General features: G+C 27.3%; 6 protein-coding genes and 1 pseudogene across 18 annotated transcripts in view; 3 read left to right on the top strand and 4 right to left on the bottom strand.

The window, feature by feature from the left end:
• Positions 1 to 26: 26 nt before the first annotated feature.
• LOC124424165 lies at positions 27 to 3,044 on the bottom strand. 2 transcript variants are annotated; one of them, XM_046962836.1, is made up of 9 exons: positions 2,974 to 3,044; positions 2,284 to 2,420; positions 1,808 to 2,215; positions 1,560 to 1,744; positions 1,193 to 1,474; positions 829 to 994; positions 604 to 760; positions 321 to 540; positions 27 to 229 (listed from the first exon to the last, which is right to left on the bottom strand). In XM_046962836.1, the coding sequence occupies exons 2-9, from the start codon at positions 2,413 to 2,415 to the stop codon at positions 37 to 39; spliced, it is 1,743 nt and encodes a 580-aa protein (XP_046818792.1). In that variant the 5' UTR covers positions 2,416 to 2,420; positions 2,974 to 3,044; the 3' UTR covers positions 27 to 36. The 2 variants fall into 2 exon arrangements, with proteins under 2 accessions (XP_046818792.1, XP_046818791.1); XM_046962835.1 differs by lacking the exon at positions 2,974 to 3,044 and having other exon boundaries at positions 2,284 to 2,576.
• On the top strand, positions 3,015 to 9,607 carry LOC124424166 (protein immune deficiency). The gene is made up of 4 exons (XM_046962837.1): positions 3,015 to 3,255; positions 7,064 to 7,497; positions 8,448 to 8,776; positions 9,083 to 9,607. The coding sequence occupies exons 2-4, from the start codon at positions 7,089 to 7,091 to the stop codon at positions 9,215 to 9,217; spliced, it is 873 nt and encodes a 290-aa protein (XP_046818793.1). The 5' UTR covers positions 3,015 to 3,255; positions 7,064 to 7,088; the 3' UTR covers positions 9,218 to 9,607.
• A 1,930-nt stretch (positions 9,608 to 11,537) lies between these two features.
• Positions 11,538 to 13,046, bottom strand: LOC124424167 (deoxynucleoside kinase-like). Of its 4 annotated transcripts, none has more exons than XM_046962840.1 (4): positions 12,886 to 13,046; positions 12,302 to 12,501; positions 11,971 to 12,220; positions 11,538 to 11,865 (listed from the first exon to the last, which is right to left on the bottom strand). In XM_046962840.1, the coding sequence occupies exons 1-4, from the start codon at positions 12,896 to 12,898 to the stop codon at positions 11,609 to 11,611; spliced, it is 720 nt and encodes a 239-aa protein (XP_046818796.1). In that variant the 5' UTR covers positions 12,899 to 13,046; the 3' UTR covers positions 11,538 to 11,608. The 4 variants fall into 4 exon arrangements, with proteins under 4 accessions (XP_046818796.1, XP_046818795.1, XP_046818797.1 ...); XM_046962839.1 differs by having other exon boundaries at positions 12,850 to 13,041; XM_046962841.1 differs by lacking the exon at positions 12,886 to 13,046 and adding an exon at positions 12,653 to 12,843.
• Positions 13,047 to 13,339: 293 nt separating this feature from the next.
• On the top strand, positions 13,340 to 17,054 carry LOC124424266 (cyclin-dependent kinase 9-like). 2 transcript variants are annotated; one of them, XM_046963066.1, is made up of 7 exons: positions 13,340 to 13,532; positions 13,625 to 13,709; positions 14,213 to 14,303; positions 14,370 to 14,548; positions 14,624 to 14,865; positions 14,966 to 15,113; positions 15,197 to 17,054. In XM_046963066.1, exons 1-7 carry the CDS (start codon positions 13,426 to 13,428, stop codon positions 15,503 to 15,505), a joined length of 1,161 nt encoding a protein of 386 aa, XP_046819022.1. In that variant the 5' UTR covers positions 13,340 to 13,425; the 3' UTR covers positions 15,506 to 17,054. The 2 variants fall into 2 exon arrangements, with proteins under 2 accessions (XP_046819022.1, XP_046819023.1); XM_046963067.1 differs by having other exon boundaries at positions 13,342 to 13,532; positions 14,382 to 14,548.
• Positions 17,055 to 17,191: 137 nt separating this feature from the next.
• On the bottom strand, positions 17,192 to 18,521 carry LOC124424340 (annotated as a pseudogene).
• A 440-nt stretch (positions 18,522 to 18,961) lies between these two features.
• On the top strand, positions 18,962 to 22,551 carry LOC124424321 (cyclin-dependent kinase 9-like). Of its 2 annotated transcripts, none has more exons than XM_046963216.1 (7): positions 18,962 to 19,170; positions 19,263 to 19,347; positions 19,850 to 19,940; positions 20,007 to 20,185; positions 20,261 to 20,502; positions 20,603 to 20,750; positions 20,834 to 22,551. In XM_046963216.1, exons 1-7 carry the CDS (start codon positions 19,064 to 19,066, stop codon positions 21,140 to 21,142), a joined length of 1,161 nt encoding a protein of 386 aa, XP_046819172.1. In that variant the 5' UTR covers positions 18,962 to 19,063; the 3' UTR covers positions 21,143 to 22,551. The 2 variants fall into 2 exon arrangements, with proteins under 2 accessions (XP_046819172.1, XP_046819173.1); XM_046963217.1 differs by having other exon boundaries at positions 18,966 to 19,170; positions 20,019 to 20,185.
• Positions 22,552 to 22,949: 398 nt separating this feature from the next.
• The window catches only part of LOC124424319 (SPARC-related modular calcium-binding protein 2), a 10,973-nt gene continuing 7,933 nt past the window's right edge, over positions 22,950 to 25,989 (bottom strand). For 5 of the 7 annotated variants that reach the window (XM_046963211.1, XM_046963206.1, XM_046963212.1 and 2 more), the window contains 6 exons: positions 24,833 to 24,913; positions 24,344 to 24,424; positions 24,032 to 24,265; positions 23,782 to 23,954; positions 23,531 to 23,696; positions 22,950 to 23,454 (listed from right to left, as the gene is read on the bottom strand). In XM_046963211.1, the coding sequence (XP_046819167.1) occupies positions 23,369 to 23,454; positions 23,531 to 23,696; positions 23,782 to 23,954; positions 24,032 to 24,265; positions 24,344 to 24,424; positions 24,833 to 24,913 (821 nt within the window). In that variant the 3' untranslated portion in view covers positions 22,950 to 23,368. The remainder of the gene's footprint in view (positions 23,455 to 23,530; positions 23,697 to 23,781; positions 23,955 to 24,031; positions 24,266 to 24,343; positions 24,425 to 24,832; positions 24,914 to 25,989) is intronic. The other 2 variants (XM_046963209.1, XM_046963210.1) reach the window with 2 other exon arrangements.

The following is a 25,989-nucleotide window of genomic DNA, read 5'->3' as shown; positions in this document are numbered from 1 at the left end:
TCGTCACATATGTTGTATGTGACGATTCTCATAATGCTAAACAGATGTTTCACTATTATCTAGTGCCATTACTGTTAAGGTGCTTGGTCTTGACCCTGTTAACACCTGATCTTCAGGCAAACGCATTCGTGGTTCCAATATATTCCTTTTAGTTTCTATATTCTTCTTTATAGGTGTACGGCTTGGACTGGATTTTTTACTACTTGGATAAGACTTCAAAAGACGTGCTCTAAAAATCATTAATAATCAATATTATAGAATTATAACAAAGTACTGATCATCAATTCTTGTTTTATTCAATAAATTAATGATGTACTTACGCATCCATTAATTTAAGAAATAAACGTGTATATACTTGATATTCTTCATCACCAAATTCTGTTGGATCATGTTTTGCATGTTCATACAAATCACAAAATTGATGAATCAAACGTTGACCACTTCCATTTAACGGTGTTGCAAGGGTCGATAATAAATATGCTCTTAAGTTTTCAGATGGATGCCTTTTTAAGCAACTGTCATATTTTGTAATTTCAGCTTCTGTATTGATAAAAACACATGATGAAATTTGTATTAATATTTTTAATTACTAAATATACATACCTAAAGTTTTAATATCATCTACGGCTTTCAATCTATAATAATGTGGTGGAATTTGACTGCCAGGAGTTAAGATATATCTGGAGTCACTTATAAGTTGTGGTTCATATTGAATTCTTGGTATTACTTCTATACGCCTTTCGATTTCTCTCTTCAGTGACTATAATACATATTATTTTAAATTGGTATTAGATAAATACAAATTTCTAACCTTAAACATACGCATACCTTTTTAGTATCGTGCCCAATAGGAATATGTGGTCCGCGTCGTGAACGCAAAGCAAATCTCATTATCTGTCGTTTAGCAAAAATGAATAATAACAAAATTGTTAAAACTCCAGCTGCTATAAATATTACTATAGTTACACCCGACAATTCTTCAGCCATGCTTGCACTATATCACCAACCACAGCAAAGCATTACTACATATATGTGTGTGCATGCGTGTGTATATATATATATATATATATTAAATGCAATTCGATAATATATATATAGATATACGATTATCACAATATAAAAGTAACAACACGGTTTTTATAATAAATTTTATAAAATACAAAAATTATCTTACAGATTATAACTTAATTACATCTTTTTCAAAATATTTTCTATAGGTCTTTTAAACAAAGTTTCATTGACTTCGATTATTTCCTGCAGTAAATCTTTCTGTTCCTCTGATGTAATTCGATTTGCTTTTAAAAAAGACAAAAGCAATTTGCTAAATTTGATATTTGTAGAAAAGAAAACTGCTTTTCCCGATAATAATCTTATTAATTTATCATGTATGTTTGATTCTATTTTTACAGATAACAAAATTTCTAAAATAGATATATGCCATTCTTTTAATTCCTTTGCATTTTCCACATATTCTCTAAACAAATAAAAATAATATTTTAAGTTGTAATATATAGTATAAACTAAATCAAATTATAAAAGGAATAATTTTATATACTTACGAAATAAGAATAGATCTTTTTTCAGGTTGGAAAGTACTGACGATAACATTCATAATTGATGCATCTTTTAAATCAATATTTAGAACAGGTATAAAAATAAATTTTAAAACTTCATCTGGAAACTTTTCAACGCATTCTCCTATTCCAGATGTTATTAATCTTGACGATTCTTCAAGTTTAATTATCTGAATAAAAATATAAGTTACAGAATTTATTTTTAACAGGGAATAATAAATAGCATCCAATACCTTTGGCAACAGAACATGAGTACATACAAGACCCATATATTTAATTCCTTCTTCTGCATTAACATCTTTAGTCGACAAACATAAATTGTAAATACCTTTAATACTTAATTTTTCACCTAAATCTGTGAAAACTTTTACAAGATCATTATTTGATAGATTTTCTAAATGAACAAAATCTAGCTTTCCATTATTACGCTCTAATCCCTCATACAAAACTTCAATAATGTCGCATATTTGCAAAGCAATATCTTTTCCAACTTTAATATCTTTAATATTATTTGTCCCGGCCTGACTAAAATAAAATTGAGTTGAGGGTATTTGTGTAGTATTCATAGTATCCGTTGATTCCTCAACATCCATTGCATTAGATTCCTCTGTCTCTGTATCTGTATCTACACTTTCTGCTTTCTATTCAATTGTGAATAAATAAATTTAATGATTATCATTTTCAAAGAGAAAAATTTAGATATCCTAACCTTATTTCCTATCACTGCCCATCTATTATCAGCATTACAAATGTCATCTTTTAACGCATCTTTAATTGTTTCAAGTTTCGTTAGTGCACGTTCAGATATCATATATTTCCCGATGGATCTTTTTTCTTCCATAATTCCTAACGATAATACATTCAGGTCATAATGATGATTTATCAAACACGATTTTCCAAAATGATTTAATATTCATTTATAAGAAAAGAAAAAAAAAGAAAGAAAAAAAGATAAAAAAAAATAGTGAAACAAAGATTCGCGCCAAGATAAGTAACGTAACAATAATTCGAAACAGAACTCGGGAAACACGGGAAAAGCCGAAGATGAGGGTACGTGTCGCGCATGCGTAATATCTTCGTGTATAATCGGCAACTTCCGTCGGTTTCAATCAGTCATTCGTTCGAGGAACTACTTTACGCGCGCAATGATGTATTAACGTAATCTTTCGCAAATTTCATATGTGTCTCTTCAAGCGAGATCAATTAAGATGTCGAGGACTTCCCAGAAATATCGTCAAATCCCATAATATTGATTCTTCTCTCTCTGTCGAGAATGCGATAATAAAGAGGGAAAGTAAAAAATTCAGATTAGTAACAATTCACGACGTAACGCGCTGCTAGCTAATTCTCGGATAAAGTAACTGTGTATTTAATATGGTTTACCAAACATACTGCGTACCAGCGAGTTTTCCGTTTCTCGCTCTCTCTCTTTCTTTTGTATGCGCGTGATGTTTTAGTAGCTCAGTCGCAACCGACCGGTGGGTGCGTCGTGTTAACGTTAACAGAAAGATTATCGTCGTTTATTCGAATTTCTACGATCCGGCACTATTCGTGTTTTTATTTTTTATTCGTTGACATATTTTTAGAAAAAGAATTACAACTTATCAAAAACGATCATTTCACGTGACAATTATTAATAACATCGATATTCAAGGTTGCTTGTAACTTTCGTGATAACAAGGTAAGTACGAACATGTATAGTTAGTCGACAACATAATCGGAGAACTGATTCGTTTATCCGTAATTTGTATAAATCACGACGCGACGAATATCGTATTTATTGATCTCGAGATAAGTTTTTCTTTCTTTGCTTCTTTTTCCTTTTTGTTTCCTTTTTCCTACAAAAAGACTAACGAGATAAACATATGCATGTTATGTTTTCCAATCATTTTGGTCAGATACTTTTTCCTCTTAAAAATATATCATATTGTATATAAATGATAGTTAGGCTAATAACATAAAGAATTTATACTTGATTGATATTATAGATATATGCATATATAATGTATATGATTGCATAATGTATGTTACTTTTGATTGATCTTAGTGTTGAAAATATTTTTTGATATAAAATCGATTTTATCTCTTTTTATTATTATTATTATTATTATTATTATTATTATTATTATTATTATTATTATTATATTTATGTACATATATATATATATATATATATATATATATATATATATGCATTTATCTAAGCGGAAAAAAACAAATACAGCTATAATACAGAGATAACGAATAATTCATTACTATTAATCATGCTCCATGAGGAATTGAATAAGTCAAGAATCTCTGATTAAAATTCATTTTTTATTCCTCTTAGATTACGAGGAAATTCTTCATTGTGTAAGTCAGATACGATCGATCGATCACATAGTTAGCTGTACCCATAAATACATTGAACGATACAAGATGCAATATGCGTTAGTATCAAAGAGAAGATAACATTTGAAGTCGTTGGCCGCAGTTATTTTTTATGATTTTCGAAAGTACTTATGTACATTCTCCATTATTTTCCAGAACGAAATTAATTAATAACAATCGTACAGTCGGTCAAACAGATTGTGATAAATCTTAACGACATATGTGAGGATTATTAATATCTTTTTTCTCTTTTTTTTTTATTAAAACAATTTTATCGTTTTTAAAAAAATTTCGATTTTATTAGAATTTATTAAAAAAATATAATTAAGAACAAGTTTTTTTAAAATCATAATATATATATATATATATATATATATATATATATATATATTATATAAAGTTATAAAATATTATGATATAACAAATTAAATGTTTAGAAATTCGTTACTATTCGTTACTATTTGACTTTTTTTTATAAATTATAATTTATTACATTAGAATTATTAGGATTAGAATAAAATTTTTTTTGTCCTCGATTTTGAATCCTAAATAATTTTTATTGTAAACCTTCGAGTTGTATGTTCGATAACAGTTTTAATAACAATGAAATGCGAAAGGAAATCGTTTTATCTGCAGGAAATCTCTGACCATTGATAACTATTTTGTGCAATCGATATAGATCTTTGAAATTATATTTTTATACTTAGAATGAAGAATGTAAAGAAGGAAGATTAGCTTTATTAAGAAAAAGTTTTCTCATTTTTGTCAATAGATGACATTAACGTCGCTTTAAGTATATATACTTTCTTTTGTTTTATCAAATGCATACATAATTTAAAAGCATAGATATTGAGTTTTATAAAAAAAAAAAAAAAATTAAAATATCAAAATTAATAAATAAATTGTTAAAAATGAAAGATAAAAAAGGATAGGTATATTTTCACTATAATATTATATTATTATTATTATCATCATTGTAATGATAAAAACGATGTGTAAATTTGAAAAAAGATATTTGAAGTGTACGGTGAAGAAGATTTTATGAATGATTGCACTTAACAATTTTTATTCGAATAGTTTTGTTAATGATGAATCACGTTCTGGTAGGCCAAGTAAGTACAATGGATAATGATCAAATAAAGGGATCCTTGATCGAAGATAATCTTCATCAAAATCACACGAGATATTGCAGAATAATATAAAATATTCAAATCAAGAAAATCATTGAAAATCATTTGCATAAATTAGATTATGTAAATTTATATGATGAAAGGGACGGATGGATGGGTGGAGGGAAAGAAAAAGAAGAGAGAAGTAGAATTTTGATCAAGTGAACATTTTTATAGAAGTTCAATAAAAAAAAAAGTGACTGTAAAATACACCTGCCAATAAATATTCTTTCCAAGAATTCGAATTATCTATTAATCATTTTAATTATCTTTATAGTCAAGATTTATGCAATGATCCATGAATTACACAAGATCAAATGTTTCCCCATTTCTTTTTTTTCTTTTGTTTAATAAGAGTAATAAAGTTATATTTTTAGAAAGATTTCAAGAATGATATTTTATAGTCTTTTTTTTATTATCTCTTATTTTTATTATCCTATTTTTTTTCCTCTTTTTTCTTTTTTTTTCTGCTATTATTTCATGGGAAATATTATTAAAGAAATTAGTAAGAACGAACGAGCCCAACCTTCGTGACTTTTCGACGTGTTCCGTCTGACAGTATACTTATTATTTTTATTAGCATTTCTATGATTGCTTACCGGTTTTACCATCGGAAAACCCAGATCATGCGAGGTCACTTGGCGTATTCACATATACAATATATTTTGAACGATAATGTCTCGTTGTCAGTGAACCATTTTTTTTATGCTATTATTATCTTTAATCAGCATATTCAAACTGTTATCAACTATATATTTATGTATTGAGTTCATTTAATACGTTCTAAATTATCATATTATTCTCTTTTTAGCAGAATATACATAGATACGTAAGAGAAAAAGACAGACAGACAGATAGAGAAAGAAAGAAAGAGAGAGAGACAGAGAAAGAGAGAGAGAGAGAGAGAGAGAGAGAGAGAAATAGAAAGAAAGAATATATTTCGGTCCATTGAATATATTCGGTCTAAGCTTCGAATACGAAATCTTTGAATTTCGAAATGAATATGTACTTTATGAATTGATTCAAAACGATAACATCGTATTTTGTTCTTTTCTTTCTTTTTTTCTTTTCTATTTACAATTTTGCAAGAAAATATTTAATTTATAAAGTTTTTTTTTTGTACGAGAGCATCGACATCGAACGTAAAATGAAAAATATATACATTAATGAAAGAAATATTGAACATACCTTTAATAAATAATTTTAAAGAGAAAGATTAAACAAAATTCATATATATAAGAGTAATAAAAATCGATAAAGATCCTTATCATATACATATATATATATATATATATGTACTAAATGTTATTGACGTTAAGGTGATTATTTGAAAGCACGTGCATGTATGTACATATATACATACATATATAAATAAGTATTATATGAAACGTGTCATGTAATTCGTGAAAAACGTGATTGGTAAAAAAACGACACCAGTGAAGGACGATGTTCAATGATAAAAAGTTTCTTGACGTATGAATCGTTCTCTCCCTCTCTTCTAATCTTTCTCTCTCTCTCTCTCTCTCTCTCTCTCTCTCTCTTCCTCTCTACTTTTTTTTTCTCTTTTTGTTATGAGTAATCATCGAAAGCTTCTAACTCTTTTGCTTATCGATATTTTACTTTATTAATGCTTCTCTTCGTTAAGTATAATAATTATTGAGGCTCAATTATTAGTTAACGCAATTTTATTGGCCATTTTCAATTTATACTTCGTGTTAAATAAATTGAATTCTCATTGGAGATAAGATTTTTTTTTTGTAGATCCGATCGAACAAACGAATTGAATTGTTCAAAAGTTATCGTAGATGAAAATTTCATTTCAAAAATATAAAATATAAAATATAAATAAAAATATGGACAGATCAATTGAAAAAAAATATACATATATAAAGAAAAAATATTTGATATTTTTTTCTTTCTTTTTTTTTTTTTTTTTTTTTCTATCTACAGGATACCGTACCGTGTTTCTTTGAGAATGCCGATACTATCCGATCTCTCACGACGATTTCATTTATTAACGACTGACGCAAAACCCGATCCACCAAGAATACCAATCGAAGGTCACACGAATAATTTGCGTTCAAGTGACGAAGAAAATACAAAGAGGAAATCTTTTTTGAGGCAACCGATATCGAAGGAAGAACATGTGAAAGGAAGTTATCCTTCATTCCAACGACAAAAGTCTGCACCAAACGGTGGTACTACGCCCATTACTCCCACTGATTTTCCTCCTAGAGGACGGAGAAGTCTTGATAACAATGACAACGACAAGTACAATGGCGATGGCGTTGGCGTTAGCGATGATTTACCTTCGATGAATGGCTTCAAGGAATATAAAAAACCGAACGTCAAGACGAAAACAAAGTCTCGAACGGCAAAATCTTGTAAGTTTACGCTATTTTGTTATCACCTGTTTGAATAAGAATGCAAAAATGGCGTGAAATATTTTTCTTCTTAACTTCTCTCTCACTCTCTCTCTCTCTCTCTCTCTCTCTCTCTCTCTCTCTCTCTCTCTCTCTCTCTCTCCCTCTCTCCCTCCCTCTCTCTCAAAATAATTTTAAATTAATTTCTTTATATTTAATCATCTTTGCAATATACACGTACAATTTTTCCTTTTAATTATTTTCTTCTAATCGTATATGTATATATAGTTGTCTGTCTCTCTGTGTTGTATGTGTGTGAGAGAGAAGAGAGAGAGAGAGAGAGACAGAAAGAGAGAAGAAAAAAAGAAAAAAGAGAAAGATAGCAAGGCAGACATGGCAAATATATAATATCTGTTCTTTGAATTTTATTACCTCGTGCTTCGTTCAATTTCGTGGAATTTAAATTAGCATTGAAAACATTAGTTAGATTATTTGTACGACACATCGTAAAATTTATTAACATTTGCTTTTCATTAAGATGATATTGTATTTCTAAGAGTAAATAATTAATAGGCTTTATAACAGATAGATGAATAACCGAAAGTAATTAGTACGATAAATATGATAATATTTAGGCCAGTGATGCGTATTTAATGTTATTTTAATGAATATAAAAGTTGTGCTAAACGTTTAAAAAAGTCATGATATATTCGATAACAGTTCAGACGACTATCCATACTTTTATTTAAACATTCGATAAGACCACCAGCAGATTATCCTGATAATATAATCCTTTAATCATGCAAACAAAACCGATAGTGACATCAGCTACTTAATGTATATTTCAAGGATCGATAATAGTATCTGTTGCTGTGATGACGTTGAAACATCATCGAATTAGTCCTAAACTATTATACGTAAATTGATACTTCTCTTATGTACATATAAAATATATGTTTTTTTATTTACAGCACAATCGGCTAACATTATCAATTACAATATCGTTAATTCGAATGGAGTAAAAATTGGAGCAAGGACTAGTTATATTTGTAATATTAATAATTTCTCGACAAATAAGTCTGTCCCGACAGATGCTAATTGGTCAAAATCCAAATCACGATTAATGCCGGAAAACGTCGAATTGTTGACCAGGTGTTATGACGAAATCACTTTTGAAGATATGTTCCTGATAAAAACTCATCTCGGTCATGGTTGGAAAGATGTCGCCAAAAGACTTTTTTATTCAGACGGTCAAATCGAACAATTCGAAGAAAATTATCGAGATGAAGGCATAGACGAGGTAAGCCTTTATGAAAAATAATTTCTTTATTTTTATTTTTATTATTATTATTATTATTATTATTATTATTATTATTATTATTATTATTATTATTATTATTATTATTATTATTATTATTATTATTATTATTATTATTATTATTATTATTATTATTATTATTATTATTATTATTATTATTATTATTATTATTATTATTATTATTATTATTATTATTATTATTATTATTATTATTATTATTATTATTACTATTATTATTTATTTTCATTAAATTCTTTTCTCTAACAAAAATATATATTTGTTTTTCAGGTAATATATCAATTACTTCTAGATTGGAAACAAGCTAACGCGAAAGACGCGCACATTGGAAATTTAATACAAGTTTTATGGCTTTCTCAAGAGTATGATTGTGCAGAACGATTAGCCAATGCACGTACGAAATGATCATAACAAAATGATATGTGATATTTGTAAATATAAATGCGAAGTTGTGTCGAATAAGGAATAACTTATTAGTATAATATATTTTTATATTAATTTACAATTCCACATTAATATAAGTCTGATTTAATGGACAAAGTTTCATCAAAGATATATATATATGATATATTTGTAATATCTATTCTATGCTCATACTATATTTTATATGTACGTATTTTATTTTTATCAAAGATTAATGAGATATTTTTACTAAAAAAATCTCTATGTTTTATAATTTACTGTAACAGTAAGTTATCGTAGTTTTACCGGATCTGTGATCTAGTTACTTTATTTTACTAATGTTTTATCGTAAATATTATTAATAAAGAGTTATTTAAATCATGTTTCAATAAATTACGTTTATGTTTCTTTCATATTGATATTATAACTCTTTTGATTATAATTTTTGAAAAAGCTTTATATTCATTGAAAAGAAAAAAAATTGTGTTAAAAATGCTGGCTTTTCGAAAATAAATAATGTATAAAAATAAAAATTGTTTAAAAATTCAAAAAAACCTCTCTATATGTGAACTTTCATTTTTAAAATGAGACTTTGAAAATGAGTTCATTACGATCAATCAAGAATTAGACTTGTGTTTATTGTTAATGTAAATTTAGTTTTCGATATTTTTCGTGGAAAATAAATTTCGTATAGGAACGCCTTTTGAAATCTTAAGTGAAAAAAACGAAACGCCTAACCTCATTACACATTTTCATATATACACTTGAGTAATGTATATTTTGTTTCCATGAACTAACCTGCTCGTTTTTGTGCATAAATTGATATTCGAACTTTTTCAATAATTAAAAATCTATTTGAAATGTAAAGAAATGCATTTCATGATGGTCATGTAACTCATTTGATAATTTTATTGATTATTTTGTCAAAAAATAATAATTATTGAATACTTATATATTACATATTACTTTAATAACAATCAAAACATAACTTTATTTCCATTGAAATATACAGCCATTCGCTTGATAGTACTTGCTTTATATAATTTAGATATGATAAGTAATACCAACCGAGGTCTAACCACGTGGAAATTACTGCATCCGGAGACTTATGGGCTAACGGTGACTCTACTCTAAAATTCGTAATCGCAAGGTAATTTAATCGAATTTTCGAGCAAATAAAACTAAATCCCTAATAGAAGGAAACTTAAAAAGTTCCGCAATGGCTCCAAAAGGCTCGTCCGCGATTTAGATCGAAATTGAAGGTGGATGATTTGTAATTGATTGAGAATGAGGTAGGTCGACATCAAAGTTGGTCGAGATCTTCTTCAATGATGCACTGACTCTATTACGCAATAGTTATTTTTTAAAGATCTCTGAAATTAATTCGCGGTACTCTACTATCTTTTATAAATATAGTCTATGCGACTGTTAAAAAGCAATTATTTTTCCTGAATATATTATACTGACTCTAACAAATTGCATTGTACGCAAATTGCATTATAATGCAAAAACACTTGCTGTTTAAATCGCGAAACGCGAACAAACAAATGCTGCTTCTACTTCGCGATATTTTTATTTTAGAGAAAAAAAAGTTCGATTACATCATTGCTACGCGTGCAATTGCAATAATGTTCTAAAAAAATAAAACAAAAACGAAATTATTAGTATCGCTATTATAATAAGAAACTGTATAAATTATTGAAGACACGTGTAATATAAAAATATGTTCTTTAAATATTTAAATTAATAAAAAGACCATATATGTTTATATTATTCAAGGTCAATTACCCCGAGATTAAGTTTTTAAAGTATTGGAATTTTATATTAAAATTATTTCAAATTGTAAAAGAAAATTAACGCGGTAATTATCAAAATTAATAAAAAGTTTGTTTCGTTAATATTAGATGAAGGCAGCTATTGCATATTCAAAATTTAATTGTATTGAAATAATAGATTTAAATTATTTAACGCATGTAACGAACCGTGTAATGTTTAAATTATTGTAAAATTATCGAAAGTAGACATTTTTTAAGGTTAGTCATATGAAAAGAAAGATTTTCCATGTATTTGTAATAGTGAAGAGCCTTAATAAAAGATATTAAATAGCAAAAAAGAGAACAATCTCAAAATATCTATCAATTTCAAAATAAACATATTTTCATTATAAATCAAAAATATATATTTTTTTAAATGCTTACATTTGATAAGAGAAAATGAAGATTGTATGTATCATTAAAATTCGCATTCTTATATTATATTATATATTTATAACAAAAGAAAAAATAATATTAAATATTTTCTACAGTTAAATGCCAAAATAGAATAATTATATTTTTTTTTATAACTACTGTTTTTATTTTTTTAACATGCGGGTACGGTAGTTGCACTTATTATTTAATTTTCACCTTCTTTTCGTTGAGTAAAAATTTTATTTTTGCATTTTTCAAATTCAACTACCATCTCTTCAATACTCTTATTTCCATCTAATATAATAACTGGTGCTGGCAAAGAGAACAAGCTTTGGTATAGTAGCCATTCATCATGTATTTCATGAATACGTTTCAGGTATTCTAATGACACCAAATTTTCCTCCTTACGAGCTCTTATACGCATTCTTTGGTAAACAATTTCTGGGCTGGTTCTTAAATATACTAGATAATAAAAAAATAGTATTGATTAATAAAAATAATAAGTGACAAATAAGTTAAAATATTTACTTATTATCTCAATGTAAAATAGATTTATATCAATCTTACTTATTAAATCCGTTTCTATGTTAGCATTTTTTATACACCAGTCAAACCATTCTTCTAATACTACAACTTCAATGTCTTGTAATATTTTATTACGTTTCATGTTTTCTATAAATAACCTTGCAGAGTAAACTGATCTTTCCATGACTTTGTAAGGTAATTGCGTCTTATAAGTATGCAATTGAAGCATTGTTAATTGTACATTAGATTGGAATATGAAAGCATAACGCTTTGGATCCTTATACATAAGTTCCTAAAAATGTAATTATTAAATTAATAACACATTGTCAAATTATATTCGTGACACTCTATTAATAATATTAAGATGACTTACTAATAGGTTTACACCTGCAACATCACGCCATAATTCAACTGGTTCTTGTAAAACAACTGTATTTTCATAACTTTTGAAATGATTTAAAAATGTAGTTTTCCCAGATCCAATATTACCTTCTACACAGACTGTAAATGGTCGTTTGTAAGTCTTACAAGGAGTTCTAGACATTATTCTTGATATACTAGTAATTCGTTTGCCTGAAACAAAACAATTATTTTGTTTATATTGATATATTATACAATTACATTGTGCACATTATTATGGTCATTTTTAGATCATTTTTAATATTATATATATAAGAGACATACTTAAATAAAAGAAGTTGGTAATCTAAAATAAAATATTAACCTTTTATATATACTTAAAACAAATTTTTTTTCAAGGACGATATTAAAAATTATATGAAATTAAAAATTCACTTTTGTTAAAATATTACACATAATCAATACAATATATTATATAAAAATTACACTATTTTGTACGTTTTCAAACAATATAAACTAACTACAAATAAATTAAAAATATTTCTACACAAATTATTGTACCGTACTTATGGCGCCAAAATTTATACCAACCCATACCTAAAAGGCCCATTGTAAAAATTATAATACTGTTATTAATATTAAATATTTATTTCCATTAACGTTAAATATTTACTTCCATAAATAATTGCACCTTAACTAAATCGAATATTTTACTGCACTTCATATTGTACAATAAAAGATTATGAATAGTTTATGGTGAATAATGAAATATAATAAAGCCATATACTCAAAGAATGTGTCTGACAATTTTTGATAATACATAATAATTGATTAATTTCATAAATATAATCCCTTAATTTTTATTATTGTAAAAAATAGAGGATTATATTAGTTTTTTACTGTTAAGAATTAATTTAGTTTTTTACAATTAATAAATTGTCTTTAATAAACCGGAAGTAGCATACGGACGAATCAGAATTAACTACTTTTGTCCAATAAATTAAGAGGTTATGGGAAACTTGGGTTCCCTTTACAAGTAATACTAAATTTTTAAAGCTATAGTTATACATCAAAACATCAGTGTTAGGATTGTTGAGAATTAATGTTTTGTATTATTTTTTGTTTGGAGCAAACAATATGAATACAAAAGAAAAAGAAAAATATATCGAAGAATTTGAGTTTCCTCATTGCGATGAATCTTCTAAATATGAAAAAGTCGCGAAAATTGGTCAGGGTACTTTTGGGTAAAATTTCTATTTTGTTATTTCAATCTTTAGGTTAGGTTATGTGTATTCATTAAAAAGTTTAATATTTTTCATTTTTTATTGAATTATAGAGAAGTGTTCAAAGCGAGGGATAAAAAAACTAATAAAAAATTCGTAGCTATGAAAAAAGTTTTAATGGATAATGAGAAAGAAGGGGTATGTATAGAAAGAGAACATTTTGGGTTCATCATATTTTATTTTATGAAAAAGTGCCGTAGATATTTAGAATGCGCGTTTTTTTTTTATTTCTACCAATAATTTCTTAGAATAATTTCTTGATAAACATTTATATCAGAAAATATCGTTTTCTTTAAAATTTTCAATTTCAATGAGGTAAATATATAAACAAATATTTTTATTGATATCGGTTTTAATATCAACTAACGAGGTAAAAGCGCTTTGTGTTGGGAATGTCTTGGAAGTTTGACTGCAAAGAGTTAAAATATGTTAATAAATTGTCAACATATTATTTATGTTATTGTTTTTATAAATTTCTACTTTATAGACTCGTGTAATTGTATGAATAAATAAATAAATTAAATTTATTTCTGCCGTATAAATGAGTATATAAAACAAAACATATCAGTATATTTATAAATAATTCTGTATTTTCAGAATTTATAAAGTATTATTAAATACTATCCTATTTCTTTTTTCAGTTTCCTATAACTGCACTAAGAGAAATAAGAATATTACAATTATTGAAACATGAAAATGTAGTGAATCTTATAGAAATTTGTAGAACAAGAGGTAAGAAATTTTTTTTATACTTTTTCGTTTACTTTATGTACATCAAGGTGAATAAAATATAATTAGAAACTTTTGCAGCGACACAGTACAATCGATATCGGTCTACTTTCTATCTCGTATTTGATTTTTGCGAACATGATCTTGCTGGTTTGTTATCCAATGTAAATGTTAAATTTAGTTTAGGAGAAATTAAAAAGGTTATGCAGCAATTGTTAAATGGCCTGTATTATATTCATAGTAATAAGGTAAGTGTACATAGAAATGATATGATATAGGTATATCAAATAATGAGAATTACATAATTAATCAACTACTTCCAGATTTTACATAGAGATATGAAGGCTGCGAATGTTTTAATTACAAAAAATGGCATATTGAAACTGGCTGATTTTGGTTTAGCAAGAGCATTTAGCACTAGTAAGAATGGTCAACCAAATCGTTACACAAATAGAGTTGTTACTCTTTGGTACAGGCCTCCGGAGTTATTATTAGGGGATAGAAATTATGGCCCACCAGTAGATTTATGGGGTGCCGGATGTATAATGGCTGAAATGTGGACAAGGTATATTCATAAATTAATTAATAAAATATGAAAGATATTCTAAATTAGTTTATGCGTGCATGTATTAACAAGTGTGGATATTATTCTAATTAATTTGAAGATCGCCTATAATGCAAGGTAATACAGAACAACAACAGTTAATATTAATTTCACAATTATGTGGTTCTATAACGACTGAAGTTTGGCCAGGAGTAGAACGTTTAGAATTATTTAATAAAATGGATCTACCCAAGGGCCAGAAAAGAAAAGTAAGCTGAGATAATTCAATAAATAAAAAGATATATGTAATTTATTAAGATTTTATTGAATTAATTTACCTTTTAATTTTTAGGTTAAAGATAGACTGAAGCCATATTTAAAAGATCCCTACGCCTGTGACTTGTTGGATAAACTTCTTATCCTTGATCCAAGTAAAAGATACGATTCTGATTCTGCTTTAAATCACGACTTCTTCTGGACTGATCCAATGCCTTGTGATCTCAGTAAAATGTTAGCACAACATACCCAAAGTATGTTTGAATATCTAGCACCACCAAGACGACCAGGTCATATGCGACATCCTCATCATCAAGTACCAGGTGGTCCGACAAAACCTAGTTCAAGTATGGCCGATAGTGGATATCAAGATCGAGTTTTCTAAATAAATTAATAAGAGTAGCATATGTAATAATGAATGCATCCTATAGCATTTTTATTTTTTAATCTTTTTTATAAGAATATAATATATTTAATATTATTCATTATTGCCCAATAAGCCAAGAAAGAAGACTTGATATTACAAAATACAAACATAAAGACTATTAATCTTATAACTCATAAATTAGTTACAGTCTTTTTTAACTTAAAATAAACTTAATCTAATTTCGTTTAATACAATGTTCCTAAAAGGAACTCTTTGGTACTTTTAAGCATACTTTAAACTTTAAAGTACGCATGATACTTTATATCTTGTGATATGGTTTGGTAGTTTATATTTTATTCCAGTAATTCTATTTCTATCATACTTTTCTTTCAGTATTGTTTTCAATTTCTTCTCTTTGTTCAATTGCTTTTCTACTCTTATTTGACTGTAACCACGTTCTTCGACGTGTGCCTGCCATGGTTTCAACTTTTTCTTTTCCTCTATATATGTAAATATTTTGACTTTCTCAATATTATTTCCTGTCTAATAATTTTTGATCTTTTGTCGTACAATTTCAATTTTTTCCTTTCGAATTTCTCATTTTCTCAGTTTCTTTTTACATGCTATCCGTTTTTTCTTATCTTTTCCTCAATAATTCTTCTAAATCTACAATCAGTATTGTAAAAAGATTTGGTTTCATGAGACATCCTTGCAAAATTTCTTCATTTATTTAGAACTTTTCTGACTTTTCTCTTAAACTATTTTTATCTTGTGTTTTATTTCTATTTAAATTCTTTCTTTCTCCAAATCAGGTCCCTTATTCCTGTCTTTCCCATTAACTTTCTTAGCACTTCCCTGTTTACTGTATTAAATGGTGTTCTTAAATCTATAAGAAATGCCAATAATTCTTTCTCTCTTTGTTTAATTTCTTTTCTATCATATACTGTTAGATCTATATGTTTTCTATTATATTTCTGTTTTTCCTGAATCCTGTTTATGTCTCTAGCAGTATCTTTTTCCCTTTCATCTCCTCGTTTAGCCTGTTATTTAACAACATTGTATATATATTTTATACCCTTTGTTTAGCATCGTTACTTCTTTATAATTGTTGATTTCATTATAAGGATAGAATGTATAATAGCTTATACAAAAATGTAACATATGTATACATGTCAGCGATACCACTATGTGTTTATTAAATAAAATAATGAATAAAATTTAATTATTTAAGTTATAAAATTGTTATATATGTATATTGTACGTTATATATATATATATATATATATTTATATATATATATATACACAACTGTGCTCTCATATCCACGCAGGACGCACATACGCATTTAAATATAAATTAAATAATGGAATATAAAGTTCTATGTAAATTTATAATTTTATTGTCTAACAAAAATACTCATCTTTGTCCATAATCTGGTGTACTAATACATGATATTGCGTGTAAAAACTGTATTTGTAAAACTGTATTTGTAAAAACTTTTGTATGATTGATTGTACCACAATATGGATTGTCGTACTATTAATAATGAAATCGAGATTTTTTTAAATGCTTATATTTAATAAGAGAAAATGGAGATTGTATTTTTCATTAAAATTTGCATTCTTATATTATATTATATATTTATAACAAAAAAGAAAATATTAAACATTAAATGATAAAATAGAATAATTATATTTTACTTACATATCTACTGTTTTTATTTTTTTTAACATACGGTTACGGTAGTTGTACTTATTATTTAATTTTCACCTTCTTTTCGTTGAGTAAAAATTTTATTTTTGCATTTTTCAAATTCAACTACCATCTCTTCAATACTCTTATTTCCATCTAATATAATAACTGGTGCTGGCAAAGAGAACAAGCTTTGGTATAGTAGCCATTCATCATGTATTTCATGAATACGTTTCAGGTATTCTAATGACACCAAATTTTCCTCCTTACGAGCTCTTATACGCATTCTTTGGTAAACAATTTCTGGGCTGGTTCTTAAATATACTAGATAATAAAAAAATAGTATTGATTAATAAAAATAATAAGTGACAAATAAGTTAAAATATTTACTTATTATCTCAATGTAAAATAGATTTATATCAATCTTACTTATTAAATCCGTTTCTATGTTAGCATTTTTTATACACCAGTCAAACCATTCTTCTAATACTACAACTTCAATGTCTTGTAATATTTTATTACGTTTCATGTTTTCTATAAATAACCTTGCAGAGTAAACTCATCTTTCCATAACTTTGTAAGGTAATTGCGTCTTATAAGTAAGCAATTGAAGCATTGTTAATTGTACATTAAATTGGAATATGAAAGCATAACGCTTTGGATCCTTATACATAAGTTCCTAAAAACGTAATTATTAAATTAATATCATATTGTCAAAACATATTCTTGACACTCTATTAATAATATTAAGATGACTTACTAATAGGTTTACACAAGCAACATCGCGCCATAATTCAACTGGTTCTTGTAAAACAACTGTATTTTCATAACTTTTGAAATGATTTAAAAATGTAGTTTTCCCAGATCCAATATTACCTTCTACACAGACTGTAAATGGTCGTTTGTAAGTCTTACAAGGAGTTCTAGATATTATTCTTGATATACTAGTAATTCGTTTGACTGAAACAAAACAATTATTTTGTTTATATTGATATATTATACAATTACATTGTGCACATTATTATGGTCATTTTTAGATCATTTTTAATATTATATATATAAGAGACATACTTAAATAAAAGAAGTTGGTAATCTAAAATAAAATATTAACCTTTTATATATACTTAAAACAAATTTTTTTTCAAGGACGATATTAAAAATTATATGAAATTAAAAATTCACTTTTGTTAAAATATTACACATAATCAATACAATATATTATATAAAAATTACACTATTTTGTACGTTTTCAAACAATATAAACCAACTACAAATAAATTAAAAATATATCTACACAAATTATTGTACCGTACTTATGGCGCCAAAATTTATACCAACCCATACCTAAAAGGCCTATTGTAAAAATTATAATACTGTTATTAATATTAAATATTTATTTCCATTAACGTTAAATATTTACTTCCATAAATAATTGCACATTAACTAAATCGAATATTTTACTGCACTTCATATTGTACAATAAAAAATTATGAATAGTTTATGGTGAATAATGAAATATAATAAAGCCATATAATCAAAGAATGTGTCTGACAATTTTTGATAATACATAATAATTAATTAATTTCATAAATATAATCCTTTAGTTTTTATTATTGTAAAAAATAGAGGATTATATTAGTTTTTTACTGTTAAAAATTAATTTAGTTTTTTACAATTAATAAATTGTCTTTAATAAACCGGAAGTAGCATACGGACGAATCAGAATTAACTACTTTTGTCCAACAAATTAAAAGGTTATGGGAAACTTGGGTTCCCTTTACAAGTAATACTAAATTTTTAAAGCTATAGTTATACATCAAAACATCAGTGTTAGGATTGTTGTGAATTAATGTTTTGTATTATTTTTTGTTTGGAGCAAACAATATGAATACAAAAGAAAAAGAAAAATATATCGAAGAATTTGAGTTTCCTCATTGCGATGAATCTTCTAAATATGAAAAAGTCGCGAAAATTGGTCAGGGTACTTTTGGGTAAAATTTCTATTTTGTTATTTCAATCTTTAGGTTAGGTTATGTGTATTCATTAAAAAGTTTAATATTTTACATTTTTTATTGAATTATAGAGAAGTGTTTAAAGCGAGGGATAAAAAAACTAATAAAAAATTCGTAGCTATGAAAAAAGTTTTAATGGATAATGAGAAAGAAGGGGTATGTATAGAAAGAGAACATTTTGGGTTCATCATATTTTATTTTATGAAAAAATGCCGTAGATATTTAGAATGCGCGTTTTTTTTTATTTCTACCAATAATTTCTTAGAATAATTTCTTGATAAACATTTATATCAGAAAATATCGTTTTCTTTAAAATTTTCAATTTCAATGAGGTAAATATATAAACAAATATTTTTATTGATATCGGTTTTAATATCAACTAACGAGGTAAAAGCGCTTTGTGTTGGGAATGTCTTGGAAGTTTGACTGCAAAGAGTTAAAATATGTTAATAAATTGTCAACATATTATTTATGTTATTGTTTTTATAAATTTCTACTTTATAGACTCGTGTAATTGTATGAATAAATAAATAAATTAAATTTATTTCTGCCATATAAATGAGTATATAAAACAAAACATATCAGTATATTTATAAATAATTCTGTATTTTCAGAATTTATAAAGTATTATTAAATACTATCCTATTTCTTTTTTCAGTTTCCTATAACTGCACTAAGAGAAATAAGAATATTACAATTATTGAAACATGAAAATGTAGTGAATCTTATAGAAATTTGTAGAACAAGAGGTAAGAAATTTTTTTTATACTTTTTCGTTTACTTTATGTACATCAAGGTGAATAAAATATAATTAGAAACTTTTGCAGCGACACAGTACAATCGATATCGGTCTACTTTCTATCTCGTATTTGATTTTTGCGAACATGATCTTGCTGGTTTGTTATCCAATGTAAATGTTAAATTTAGTTTAGGAGAAATTAAAAAGGTTATGCAGCAATTGTTAAATGGCCTGTATTATATTCATAGTAATAAGGTAAGTGTACATAGAAATGATATGATATAGGTATATCAAATAATGAGAATTACATAATTAATCAACTACTTCCAGATTTTACATAGAGATATGAAGGCTGCGAATGTTTTAATTACAAAAAATGGCATATTGAAACTGGCTGATTTTGGTTTAGCAAGAGCATTTAGCACTAGTAAGAATGGTCAACCAAATCGTTACACAAATAGAGTTGTTACTCTTTGGTACAGGCCTCCGGAGTTATTATTAGGGGATAGAAATTATGGCCCACCAGTAGATTTATGGGGTGCCGGATGTATAATGGCTGAAATGTGGACAAGGTATATTCATAAATTAATTAATAAAATATGAAAGATATTCTAAATTAGTTTATGCGTGCATGTATTAACAAGTGTGGATATTATTCTAATTAATTTGAAGATCGCCTATAATGCAAGGTAATACAGAACAACAACAGTTAATATTAATTTCACAATTATGTGGTTCTATAACGACTGAAGTTTGGCCAGGAGTAGAACGTTTAGAATTATTTAATAAAATGGATCTACCCAAGGGCCAGAAAAGAAAAGTAAGCTGAGATAATTCAATAAATAAAAAGATATATGTAATTTATTAAGATTTTATTGAATTAATTTATCTTTTAATTTTTAGGTTAAAGATAGACTGAAGCCATATTTAAAAGATCCCTACGCCTGTGACTTGTTGGATAAACTTCTTATCCTTGATCCAAGTAAAAGATACGATTCTGATTCTGCTTTAAATCACGACTTCTTCTGGACTGATCCAATGCCTTGTGATCTCAGTAAAATGTTAGCACAACATACCCAAAGTATGTTTGAATATCTAGCACCACCAAGACGACCAGGTCATATGCGACATCCTCATCATCAAGTACCAGGTGGTCCGACAAAACCTAGTTCAAGTATGGCCGATAGTGGATATCAAGATCGAGTTTTCTAAATAAATTAATAAGAGTAGCATATGTAATAATGAATGCATCCTATAGCATTTTTATTTTTTAATCTTTTTTATAAGAATATAATATATTTAATATTATTCATTATTGCCCAATAAGCCAAGAAAGAAGACTTGATATTACAAAATACAAACATAAAGACTATTAATCTTATAACTCATAAATTAGTTACAGTCTTTTTTAACTTAAAATAAACTTAATCTAATTTCGTTTAATACAATGTTCCTAAAAGGAACTCTTTGGTACTTTTAAGCATACTTTAAACTTTAAAGTACGCATGATACTTTATATCTTGTGATATGGTTTGGTAGTTTATATTTTATTCCAGTAATTCTATTTCTATCATACTTTTCTTTCAGTATTGTTTTCAATTTCTTCTCTTTGTTCAATTGCTTTTCTACTCTTATTTGACTGTAACCACGTTCTTCGACGTGTGCCTGCCATGGTTTCAACTTTTTCTTTTCCTCTATATATGTAAATATTTTGACTTTCTCAATATTATTTCCTGTCTAATAATTTTTGATCTTTTGTCGTACAATTTCAATTTTTTCCTTTCGAATTTCTCATTTTCTCAGTTTCTTTTTACATGCTATCCGTTTTTTCTTATCTTTTCCTCAATAATTCTTCTAAATCTACAATCAGTATTGTAAAAAGATTTGGTTTCATGAGACATCCTTGCAAAACTTCTTCATTTATTTAGAACTTTTCTGACTTTTCTCTTAAACTATTTTTATCTTGTGTTTTATTTCTATTTAAATTCTTTCTTTCTCTAAATCAGGTCCCTTATTCCTGTCTTTCCCATTAACTTTCTTAGCACTTCCCTGTTTACTGTATTAAATGGTGTTCTTAAATCTATAAGAAATGCCAATAATTCTTTCTCTCTTTGTTTAATTTCTTTTCTATCATATACTGTTAGATCTATATGTTTTCTATTATATTTCTGTTTTTCCTGAATCCTGTTTATGTCTCTAGCAGTATCTTTTTCCCTTTTATCTCCTCGTTTAGCCTGTTATTTAACAACATTGTATATATATTTTATACCCTCTGTTTAGCATCGTTACCTCTCTATAATTGTTGATTTCATTATAAGGATATAATGTATAATAGCTTATACAAAAATGTAATATATGTATACATATTAGCGATACCACTATGTGTTTATCAAGTGAAATTATGAATAAAATTTAATTGTTTAGGTTATAAAAGTGTTACATGAAACTGAGCGTAAAAGAATTGTTTAAATTTTGTGTGTGTATGTGTATACGTATGCGTGAGCGTGTGCATATAAATTTGTTATCTTTTGTACGTAATTATGATCTGATAAATGCATTATTCTTTGTATTTATATATATATATATATATATATATATATATATATATATATATATATATATATATACATACATACATACACACACATACCTGTGCTCTTATATCCAAGCAAGACGCACATACGTATTCAAATATAAATTAAACAATGGAGTTTAAAGATCTATATAAACGTATAAAGTACGTTTAAATTTATGGTTTTATTCTCTAACATTAAGACTCATCACAGTCCTTAATCTAATGTACTAATATATAATCTGGCGTGTAATTGTATTTGTAAAAACTCTTGTATGATTCATTGTACCATAATATGGATTGTCGGACTTTTAATAATGGAATCGAGATAAACATTCGAATCTTCTCGGTTCTTACATTTCTGTGTTCATCTTATCTTTTATGATAATAAAAGCAGATCTTGGATATTTACATAGATACTATTGGAATAATATTACGAACAGTATCTATATTTTTAAGACAAGTATACAAAAATATATTCACAAATTTACCATTGTTGTTTATCGTTGAAATTACAATTGATTTTTATATATACAATGTTTTTTTATTTTGATTTACATTCAATTATCCCTTAAAAGTAATTAAAATGAATATCTCGGATAAAGTAATAATTGAAAAATGAAGAAATAATTCTTTATCCCATTAATAGATTACCAACGATTGATAACATTATGTATGGAAAATAGATGAAATTCATGTTCATCGTCAAATACGAAGTAGAATAATAACGTAAAATTAATAAATGACTTTTCGAATTTTTCAATCTTATTTTCAAATAAGTTCTATGATTGAATAATACTAAATTATCACAATGCTTTCACATTGCATAGATTAAATGATAATGTATATATCACAAAGGGTTTCTATTAATCGTCATCATTGAGAAATTGATCCAATGGATTAGGACCCATCCTCTTTGGCTTGCTTGTAGATGATTTTTCCGGATTTTCAGCTAATAAATATATTATTGAGACAATAAAAAAAATTATCATTTGTTAAAATAAAATATCTTTGATAGAAAAACTTACCTGTTACCGGATGTTGAGCATTCAGGCAACTCAACCATTCCGTCATACTGATTCTTCTGTCATTATTAATATCACAATACCTAGGCAATTTTTTGCCACATTTACGAAGCAATCTATTGTTGGAGACCATGATGCGAAAGCTCTTCCATTCTTTTCTTTCTAAAATCTATAATTAAGATTTCATTAAGATAAACGTACGTTATTATTAGCGATATATCGTGACAAATAATAAATAAAAATTAATTAAACACCTTATTCTTGTTTTTATCGAGCATTACGAAGTGCCACGTGGCTACTTGTTCTTCTTTGGAAGCCTGCCAGTTGGCTGTTATCTCGCTCGAATCCGTACTAGACGCTTTCATTTTCTTTTGCATTAAATCCATCAAGTCTCGTAGGAAAATTTGTTTCTTCAATTCAGGACATCCTAATAGAAAAAAGAAAAAGCAAACAATTTGAAATAAATTACATTCGTATTTTTAAATAAGAAAAGTAAATATATACCCTTCATTGGCCTGCTAGGTGTAGGTGCTGGATTACAATTTGGTGTACTGTCTTTCGAAGATGTACCAGGTATAGGTTTTCCTGTATCTTGATAAACGCACCAACAATAACCGGAATAACATTGTACACGATGATATCTACCATCTGGTGTGCATTGTGGTATATAAAACTTTTCTTGTGAATTTTGTCTTTGATCTTCCAACACCGATCGTCTATCCGATATACAATCAGTCGCTGATGCATTATAAAAATTTGTGTTATTAAAATTAAACAATATAAAAATGATAAATGCGTGTTCAAGAAGAAACAAACCATCATTTTCTTCTTTGGTATCGGCTGGATTATCGCTAAACGTAGGCCTCGAATGTACAGGCGAGGAATTACCTTTGAGTACTGAAATAATGTGAATGAAGTTATAGAGATTACGTAGTATATTAAAATTCGAAGGACTCAACACTTTTTTGTTAGTTATTTGTTATTTTGAACAAATTACATATTTACATATATACATGGAATATATTACGACTAAAAGTCGCAATAAATTGCCTGGATTATCGTTCATAAAAAATGTTCATTTAAAAAAAAAATCCAGAAAAAAGATATATATATATATATATATATATATATATATATATATATATATATATATATTCATATATATTTATATGCAAATAAAGATGGAGATAATGTAGAGAATTTCATGAAATTAATATTCTATTATTACGAGTGATACTCGAGAAGAGACGAAAAAAAGAAATGCGATAATATTACCCCAAAGGACATTACAGGACTGAAACTCACCTTGATCAGTGGCCTGTGTCCTCTGGTCCTCGGGGACCTCGGGAGGATCTGCTGCGGAGTTCAGCGACAAGAACAAACGTACTAAATGATAACAATGATGTCACTCAGCCGACCGGCTTTACCTATATATGTACAGTTTGCTTTGCGTCATTCGCGCACCATTGCTCAAAAGCATAGCAGCAATTCGTAATTCATAAGGGGGGTAAAGGGGTGGTGGAGGTGGAATAGAAAAGAAGAAGAAAAAGAAGAAGAAGAGACATAGTAAAGTCGCATGCACGCACGGATCATGCCATACACATATTTTTACTTTCATTTTCTTCACTTTGCGATCGTGCAACCCACCGTCTTCGATAAAACAATGTACAACATTGAAAAATTTTATATCGAAATCTTGAAAAATAATATCATCTTTTATCATTATTAAAAATTTCCTTTTCGCCCGCGCCCCTTATCGTTTTATTTCAATCTCTTTTCTCAATTTTGTCTCGACCTCAAAAATAAAGGTATTTATCGACGGAAGAACCCGCGTGGGTGTAAAAACTTGAAACGACAACGAGAAGAGGAGGATAGTTTTAAACAGGCGCGTGTTACACGAAGTCAATTGCTTCAATTCCTTCCAAAGCGAGATCAGCTACATATGTGTGGGCAAACTTCCTGCAGAATTTGCGAATATTAAACCTTAGCGACGAACTATCTAGCGGGTCTCGCTTTTACGATATATCCTGTCTCGGAACGGCATTCTTAATTTACGACGCGACTTAACGTTAACAACTTTAGTCTTATCCCTCGTTGACAGTCGATACGCGTATTCAACGTAGGTTCTTGCATGTTAAATAATGCATACCGAAGATCAATGAACCACCAAGTAAACGAAATCACATTTTCCATTTTACATCGTGCTAGTATCAATAGAAGCTTTCAAGCGGATTAGAATTAGAAATGAAGCATGATATGTATATGAAAAGAAACATGCATGCACATTCCGAGCCTGCCTATCCTATCGATGGGAATTATTTTTTTTTTCTCATTGTTGCATACGTTTAATAAAACAAACTTTCGTTTATTTTCACGAAGCTAAGGAGAAGGAGGATTATATTGACAACGCAAACTGTGTCACAATAATTCTCTTTGTTCTTTGTTTTTCTTTTTTTTTTTTT

The sequence above is a fragment of the Vespa crabro genome, chromosome 5, assembly GCF_910589235.1.
Source record: "Vespa crabro chromosome 5, iyVesCrab1.2, whole genome shotgun sequence".
Lineage (NCBI taxonomy): Eukaryota > Metazoa > Arthropoda > Insecta > Hymenoptera > Vespidae > Vespa > Vespa crabro.
Note: the sequence above shows the minus strand (reverse complement) of the source record. Positions and strands in the feature narration are given on the sequence as shown.